We start from the raw sequence: 9198 nt of genomic DNA, 5'->3' as shown, positions 1-9198 counted from the left end.
GTAAATCTTCACCCAAATCCTAAAAAAAAAAAAAAAAAGAGTAACTTTCAGGGTCTATTCTCACATCCATTTTGGCCGTTTCTTCCTTTCTTTTTTTTTAATGACCTTTTTCTGTCTTCATGTGTGATGTTCTTGAATGTTATTCCATAATTCATCTGGTTTTCGCTCATCAGTATTAAATGTGTCAAATCTGTTCTTTAGATAGTCTCTGAATTCAGGTGGAATATACTGAAGGTTTTTTTGGCTCTTGTGGACTTGTTTTAATTGTCTTTAACTTCAAGTTGAACGTGCATATGAGCACAGTTGATGGTCTGTTCCACAATCTGCTCCTGGCCTTGTTTTGGCTGAAGATACTGAGCTTCTCCATCACCTTTTCACACAGATATAGTCAATCAGATTCCTGTGTACTCCATCTACCAAAGTGCACGTGGATAGCCACCGTTTGTGTTGTTGATAAAAGGTGTGTGCGATGAATAAGTCATTGGTGTTATCAATTCTATCATGCGGTCTCTAGTGTCATTTCTGTCACCAAGGCCATATTTTCCAACTACTGGTGATTCTTCTTTGTTTCCCACTTTTGCATTCGAATTACCAGTAAAAATTAATACATCTTGATTGTGTGTTTGGTCAATTTCAGACTGCAGGGGTTGGTAAAAATCTTTAATTTCTTCATCTTCTGCTTTAGTGATCAGTGCATAAATTTGAGCAATAGTCCTATGAATTGTTCTTCCTTATAGGCATACGGATATTATCCTGTCCTTGACAACATTGTATTAGGATAGATCTTGAAATGTTCTTGATGATGAATGAGACAGTGTTCCTGTTCAGGTTGTCATTCCTGGTGTAGTAGACCGTGTGATAGTCTGATTCATAATGGCAAATGCCATCCATTTTGGCTCACTAATGCCTAGGATATCAATCTTTATTCATTCTATTTCATTTTTGACAGCTTCCAGTTTTCCTGGATTCACACTTCATACATTCCATGTTCTGATGAATAATAAATGTTTGCAGCTATTTCTTCCCATTCTGAGTCATTCCCCATCATCATATGAAAGTTCCAAAAGCTTTACTCCATCCATGTCATTAAGGTCATCTCTACTTTGAGGAGGCAGCTCTTCTCTAGTCATATTTGGAGTGTCTTCCATCCTAAAGGGCTCATCTACCAGCACTATATCGGACAGTGTTTCACTGCTATTCATAAGGTTTTCAGTGGCCAGTCCTTTCAGTAGTGGATGGGCCCATTCCTATTTTCCAGTCTTTCTTAGGCTGGAAGCTCTGCTGAAACCTGTCTATGATGGGTGACCCTGCTCATATTCCAAATACCATTGGCATAGCCTCCAGCCTTACAGCAACATGCAAGCCACCACAGTACAATAAATTGACAGATGAGTCACACCTTGGGGGTTGTATTTGGTGGGTAGAAGTCAGAGAAACTACAAAACATTCTCTACAGCACCACAAAGAGTTACCTAGCCCCAATTACCACAGCACTGAGATTGAGACCTGGGGCTCTAACACAGATTGCAGAGCAGTGGCAGACATTTTTTATTCCAGCACAGTGATGCCAAATCCTACCCTAGCCTCTCCCCTAGAGTAATGATGCTGCATCTTCATAAGAAGCACTGGGGCAGGAATTGTTTAACAGCTTTATTGAGACAAATCACATCCCATGCAACCCACTCATTGAACGTGTATAGTTCACTGGCTTTCAGTCTATTCACAGACATCACATCATTCCAAAAAGAAATCCTGTGCTCATTAGCACTCGCTCCTCATTTCCTTCCACCCGCTTAGCCCTACACAACCATTAATCTGTTTTCTATCTCTCTGGATTTACCTATTCTGGACATTTAATATATGGAATCATATAAAATCAATATTTTTTCTTTTGTGATTGGCTTTCTTCACTCAGCATAATGGTTTTAAGGTTGTAGCATTGTTACGCGTTATAGAGTGTATCATCAGCATTCTTTTTTATGGCTGGATAATACTCCGTTGTGTTTAGCCATTCATTCATTGATGGACATTTGGGTTTCCCATTTTAGGCTGTCTTGAATAAAGCTGCTGTGAACCTTTGTGTACAAGTTTTTGTTTGAACACATGTTCTCAATTTTCTTGGCTACATACCTAGGAATTGAATTGCTAGGTCATATGGAAATTCTGTATTTAACTTTTCAAGGACCTGCAAAATTGATTTCCACAGCAGCTGCACGATTTTACATTCCCATCCACAGTGTATGAGGGAGGAACTATTTTAAATCTCATTTTACAGATGAAGAAACAGAGTCAGAGCGGGCTTGAATCCTTGATGGAGGTTCCAAGCTGACAAGTGGCTGAGTGGGGAATTGGACACAAGGCCCACCTGGCTTTAGACCCTCTACTCCATATGCCCCACCATACTACCTCTGAGCTCTGCCTCCCCTACAGGATGACCACACCAGGCACTGTGGGTCTAGACACCTGGGTCCTGGCCCTTTGGCCTACTGTGTACAGTGTGCCTGGCCACTCAAACCTGACCTCTGTGCTAAGTGGGTAGATGATCATGCCTGCCTTTCTCTCAGATCAACCAGAATGTTGAGATCCAGCGAGGCCGCCTGCGGGATGATATCAAGGAGTACAAGTTCCGGGAGGCTCGCCTGCTGCAGGACTACTCAGAGCTGGAGGAGGAGAACATCTGCCTACAGAAGCAGGTGTCTGTGCTCAGGCAGAACCAGGCAAGTCTGTGGCCCTGGGGTGGGGAACGTGTTGGAAACATGCATTCCCCTACCTCATCCCATGTAATAGTAGGTGTGGCAGGCTCTCTCAGTGACTGGGACCCAGCCCCCATAACTCCTGAGGGGTAACAACTCCGGTAATCAGGTAGCTGACCATTGGCTAACCTGAGGCTGTGGCAAACCACAGGAGGTTACATTAAACACCCCAGAAGCTAGTCCTCATCTCCAGTGCTGACCTCAGGCCTTCACATGGGTGTCTTCATGCCCCTGTGGTCCCTCCTATCCTTCTGTGCCTTGTTATGGCTCATGAAACATGGGCCCTATGCAGCTCTGCCTTTACCTCCAGTTGCAGTCTTCAGGAGCTGTTTCTATTCTCTGAGCCTAGTGTAGCCTCCATGCTTAGGGGTATGATAGGACCCTCTCGAGAAATCAAGGAAGGGGAAGTTAGCAGAAGAGCTGAGTCACTTCAGCTCCATCCTGTTGGAGCTGTGGCTGACCATATCTCAGAGACCTTCCAGAAAAGACAGGGCCACCTCTGGCTGTGACCTGGAATCTATTTTGTCCTAGACACTTATTGTTAGCATCTGTTGAGTCAGCCCCCGACTCATGGCCACCCTACACATAATGGACAAAAACAGTCCTGGCTGGTCCTGATTGGTTGTGGATTAGACTGTTGTGATTCATAGGGTTTTCATTGGCTGATTTTCTCAAGTAGTTCTCCAAGCCTTTCTTAGTCTGGCATCTCTTCATCCTCGTGACATATGCAAAGGCTCAGTACTGCTTTTTATTGGTTTGTCTCCTAATTTTATATGGGTATTTATTTCTTGGCCAAGTATTATAAAATAATAACAAATATTTTTAAGAATTATCCACAAATTCTGACTCCCACACACACACCTTAAGCATTAGTATTCTTACTGGTGTTTCCTTGTATGTTTCCTATCCACCTGGGATATAGTTTCATATAGATACAATCTTAGATTCTGCTGTTACCCCCTTAACACTAGCACTTTTGAGGTCTGACTGTTGTGTGTATTCTGGTTTTGAGTACAAGTGGCTTCTGTTGTCCCATGCTCACTCTTGACAGCCTTGATGGTTCTCAGTTCCTTCCAATTGGAAATATAGTTAGAGTAGTCACAGTGAGCATATAAGTATATATTTAATATACTTAAAAATATTTAAATAGCTTAATGTTGATTAATTTTATACCATTTAAAATAATTACTTGTTAATATTTTTAAATAAAAGAAGTACACATTTTAAAGTATAGACACATATAATTTGTGCTAAGGCCCTTCCTTAGCCTGGATCTACACAGATTCTGGGCTCACACCTCACAAACACTCTCCTTCTCCCTGCTCCCTTAGCAGCCCTTGAGGCAGAGCTCTTCTGTGTCCCTCCTATGATGGTGACAGGCGTGCTCTCACCTTTACAGCCTGCCATATATACCCCTCCTCTCCAGCAGTGTTGGGTTTGGCCTTCTAGTGGTCCAGTAGTGGGGGGAGCACTTTGAAATTTTTTGCTAATTTATTAAGCATAAGGTGGTTAACCTGTCTTAGGAGTTGTAGGAATTCCTTTTCTCAGGTAGAATTCGAGGGCCTCAAGCATGAGATTAAGCGGCTGGAGGAAGAGACTGAGTATCTAAACAGCCAACTGGAGGATGCTATCCGACTCAAAGAAATCTCAGAGCGGCAGCTAGAGGAGGCATTAGAGACGCTGAAGACTGAGCGGGAACAGAAGAACAGCCTGCGCAAGGAGCTATCACACTACATGAGCATCAATGACTCCCTCTACACCAGCCACCTGCATGTCTCCCTGGATGGTCTCAAGTTCAGTGATGATGCTGCTGCTGGCACTACAGAGCCTAACAACGATGCAGAGGCCCTGGTCAATGGCCTGGAGCATGGCCTAGCCAAGCTGCCACTTGACAACAAGACCTCTATGTCCAGGAAGGATGATCTCCCTCCACCCTCACCCAGCCTGGTCTCTGACCTCCTCAGTGAGCTCAACATCTCTGAGATCCAGAAGCTGAAGCAGCAGCTGATGCAGGTGAGTATGTGGGCATGCTAGGGCTGGTCTTGTGGGGGCCCTTGGCCTATATCTCCACCCCAGACATGGCCCCTATCACAGAGTCCTGGAACTCAGTAGGTTTGAGCTTGGGTGTACCCCCCTCCAGTCCCATCCCATATCTACACTTCCCTGAATGGTATGCACCCAACACTTCATGTGGATTTACCCTCTTTCTACTTAAATTCATTTTAAATTTTGATTGTTACTATAAGTACAGCACCCCATATTGTAGGTGGAAGATAATCAGAGAAGGTTCTGATTACTAGATTGAAGTTCTCTCATGTACTGCCATGGTGTCCATGTTATGACTGTGGGATATAAGGGTCATGTCAAGACTTTATGCTCAGGTGCAGTCCCCTTGGTGTCTCCTATGGGACTTCTCAGAGCCACTAGCCTGCTGCACATACTATACAGGTCCTGAGGGACAGGCGGAGATGAGGCTCTCTTACTTTGTGAAGCATGAAGACTCAGGATAAGGGAGAGAGCCCACTTGTGAAATAATAACAGGCTAGTCCTGTGTACAACACTTCTATAGACACTTTATAGACAAGATACAGGCTAAAGAGGGTGACACATTTGGGTCTTTGTGAGCTTGTTTCCTGGAAGACAAGTGGCCAATCCTTTCATGGTGAATCCACACATGTCATTTGCATATCTGCAGGGATCTGGGGACAAGGATGGGCAGTCCCTATACTTGAGGAGCTGCATGCTGGGCAGTAGGCTCTACACCCCACCCTATAGGTCTGGGGCCTCAGACTTCTCAGCCTGGCATTCCCAGACCCTAGAGCATAGGCCCAGGGATGACAGTGGCACAGGGACACCTGGGTTCCTCTGAGCTCAGAGTAATGCTCAACTCACATTGGCTTTGAACAAATGCACAGCTGAGTTATGAGACCTAGCTGACCATTTCTGCCCCATGACTTCAGACAAGTCATCTAACACCTCAGCCTAAGTTTCCTAAGCTGGAAAGTAGGGGTAGGGGCAGCACCTCCTTCCTGCATGGTCGTGAGTGTCAGTGCTATCACAGGAGAATTCTGAAGGTCCACATGAGTCATTCCATCCACATCCCATTTCATTGACAGCCAACAGAGGTTCACATGGTTAAGTAACCTATGAGGCCCACAGCCGATATGTGGCATTGGATGGGATGGTAATCACTGTACCAGGGCAGTCCCTTCACAAGCTGTTGACTTCCCTTCACTCATGCCTTTGCAGATGGAGCGGGAAAAGGTGAGCCTGTTGGCAACGCTGCAGGACACACAGAAGCAACTTGAACAGGCGCATGGGGCCCTGTCAGAGCAGCATGAGAAGGTGAGCCGACTCACAGAGAACCTGAGTGCCCTGCGGCGCCTACAGGCCAGCAAGGAGCGGCAGACAGCGTTAGACAACGAGAAGGACCGGGACAGCCATGAGGATGGTGACTACTATGAGGTAGACATCAATGGGCCTGAGATCCTGGCCTGCAAGTACCATGTGGCTGTGTCTGAGGCAAGTGAACTCCGGGAGCAGCTGAAGGCTCTACGTAGCATGCACGAGGCCTGTGAAGCTCAACACACAGAGGAGAAGGGCCGCCACGAAGCCGAGAACCAGGCACTTGCTGAGAAGCTTGCTTTGCTGGAAAAGGCCAGCTGCCAGGACCGTGACCTGCTGGCTCGGCTGGAGAAGGAACTCAAGAGTGTGAGTGATGTGGCCGGTGAGACACAGGGCAGCTTGAGCGTGGCCCAGGATGAGCTGGTGACCTTTAGTGAGGAGCTGGCCAACCTCTATCACCACGTGTGCATGTGCAACAATGAGACACCCAACCGTGTTATGCTGGACTACTACCGTGAGGGCCAGGGTGGGACCAGCCATGCCATCTCTGAGGGCCGTGGCCACCGCTCTCCTGTCCTCCTGCCCAAGGGGCTGCTGGCTGCAGAGCTAGGCAGGGCAGATGGTGGGATTGGAGATAGCAGCCCCTCACCTGACTCCTCACTGCCATCACCCCTCAGCGACCCACGCCGTGAGCCCATGAACATCTACAATCTGATTGCCATCATCCGTGACCAGATCAAGCACCTGCAGGCAGCTGTGGACCGCACCACTGAGCTGTCGCGACAGCGCATTGCTTCACAGGAGCTGGGCCCTGCTGTGGACAAAGACAAAGAGGCGCTGATGGAGGAAATCCTGAAGCTCAAGTCACTGCTCAGCACCAAGCGTGAGCAGATTACCACACTGCGGACTGTGCTCAAGGCCAACAAGCAGGTAAGGCAGCAGGCAGGCACAGAGCTTGGGGGTCTGGGGTCTAGGGGTACTGGTTACACAGGGGGCAGAGCCTGGGGCCCTGCTTGAGCTGTGGGGGTTGAGCAGGGGCTAGGGGATAAGAGCATCCAGGAGGGCAAGAATAGGGATAGAAGTAGGATGGAGCGTCTTTTCAGAACTCCAGGCCCAGGACTCTGTGTAGCTTCCAGGAGTTGAGCTCTAGTCCCTAGGAAACTGGACTGGACCCTGGAAGGCTCTTGGTTTGAGTGGGCATTTCCCCTTCATCCCATCCTTGAAGCCTGTTCCACCTTGACCCTGACACTGCCTTACCTGGTCCAGCCTCCCTGATCACACACCTATCCCCAGCCTGGAGTGTGTGCCCCTCCAAACTGGGAGTCCTGACACAGAGGTTTCCACACTGGGTCTGTGGTAGCCCATGACCACCAGGAGGCACTCAGGACCTCCAGTCAGGAGGGCTGGGGAATGGGGTGCTTTTGGCAGTTCCTCCACATAACCAGAGCAGCATCATTTGTTTGTGGTTACTTTGTACTAGAGTTGTGTAGAGAAACCATGCCTACTGATCTGCCTTAACACTATGGGGAGTGTTGTCAGGTGTTGTGAAGGATCCCAGGGACATTTTGGGGTCATCATCAGCTTGTTGTGTGACCAAGAGTCTGGTCAGGAGGCTGCACTGGAGAAGAGATATTCCTTAAGCTGCATTCACATTCACATAGACCCTACTGTACATGTTCACATGCCCCCATGCTGACCCAAGGAGGACCTTCTGGCCACTGTGTGGTGGGACAGGGCCTGGCACAGTTCCTCAGCCCACTTTTCTGTGGTTCTGTCCTTACAGACTGCCGAGGTGGCCCTGGCTAACCTAAAGAGCAAGTATGAGAATGAGAAAGCGATGGTGACCGAGACCATGATGAAGCTGCGGAATGAACTCAAGGCTCTTAAGGAAGATGCCGCTACCTTCTCTTCATTGCGCGCCATGTTTGCCACCAGGTAAGCGGACAGGAGGAGCTTGCACCAGGTCACACCAGGTGTAACCAGCTGGCTGGTCAGGGCCCATTGGAGGCGCTGTGGCTGTACTACCCGGTGGAGCTGCAGCTGACTATATCGTGTGTGCTGCCTCCTCAGAGCCCCTAGATAGGGTCGCAGAGTTGTTGCTTACTGATCAGGGCAGGGGAAGGAGGAGCAGCAGCAGGTGTGGAAAGGAGCATTCTGCTTCAATCAGCATCTCTTTGGTAGCCAACCACTGATGGAAGAAGCTTTTTCTTCCCACATATGGGCGCTTAATGATGGGGTCCAGAGTCTGCTGTGAGCAGTACACACACACACACACACACATACACACACACACCCACACACCCCTGCCTGCCCACCCAGGATGAATGGTTGGAGGACACAGGCCTGCCCAGTCTGGCTCACAACTCTTAATATGATAGTTTTTCTGCAACCCCTTACTAGGAGAGGTTAGACGAGGAGGCAGAGCATAGTAAGACTGGGGATTCCTTAGTATTGTAAACTGCTTCAGGGGCCCCTCTGTAGAAGAGATCTTAATTCAGGGTGCTTCTGCTAGGGCCCCTTTCCTTTTTACCATCTGAAGAGCAATGGTGCTCCCTGCTGGCAAGTAGCAAATGGCTCTCCCACTGTGGTCCAGGAGTTGGTCTAGATGGTTTCATGTCACACATGAAGAAGTGAAGCCCTAAGGTTAGATTAGATTAGAGCCTGGACTCAGGCTCTGCTTCCTGTCACACCTGGGGCTGGGCATCTCTGTTTTTAGTATCCCTGCCACAGGACACCCTGCCACAATGAAATGGAGACAGGCTAGATTTTATCCTAAACAAGATCCAAACCAAACCCACTGCCATCAAGTTGATTCTGACTCATAGCAACCCTGCAGGACAGAGTAAAACTGCCCCATAGGATTTCCAAGGCTGTAAATATGGAAGCAGACTGCCACATCTTTCACCTGAGGAGCAGCTGGTAGATTCGAACCACTGATTTTTTTTAATAGTGATTTGGGTGAAAGTTTACAGAGGAAATTCACTTTCCATAGAGCAGTTCACATACACGTTGTCTCATGACATTGACTATAATTTACCCCAATGCAACAGCTCCCCTCCCACTTCCTCCCAATAGTTACATCTTCCCTGTGTCCATCCCT

At 47.8% G+C, this 9198-nt stretch overlaps 1 protein-coding gene across 1 annotated transcript in view; it reads left to right on the top strand.

Moving 5' to 3' along the window:
* Window positions 1-9198, top strand: part of BICD2 (BICD cargo adaptor 2) — a 174369-nt gene that overhangs the window by 163012 nt on the left and 2159 nt on the right. The window contains exons 3-6 of the mRNA XM_007953013.2: window positions 2565-2717; window positions 4302-4766; window positions 6003-7028; window positions 7882-8033. Of these exons, the coding sequence (XP_007951204.1) occupies window positions 2565-2717; window positions 4302-4766; window positions 6003-7028; window positions 7882-8033 (1796 nt within the window). The remainder of the gene's footprint in view (window positions 1-2564; window positions 2718-4301; window positions 4767-6002; window positions 7029-7881; window positions 8034-9198) is intronic.

The sequence above is a fragment of the Orycteropus afer genome, unplaced genomic scaffold (genome assembly GCF_000298275.1).
Source record: "Orycteropus afer afer isolate SDZICR_OR568_19922 unplaced genomic scaffold, OryAfe1.0 scaffold00368, whole genome shotgun sequence".
In the NCBI taxonomy this organism is placed as follows: domain Eukaryota; kingdom Metazoa; phylum Chordata; class Mammalia; order Tubulidentata; family Orycteropodidae; genus Orycteropus; species Orycteropus afer.
The sequence above is the reverse complement of the archived record's forward strand: the minus strand, read 5'-3'. Positions and strand labels throughout refer to the sequence as shown.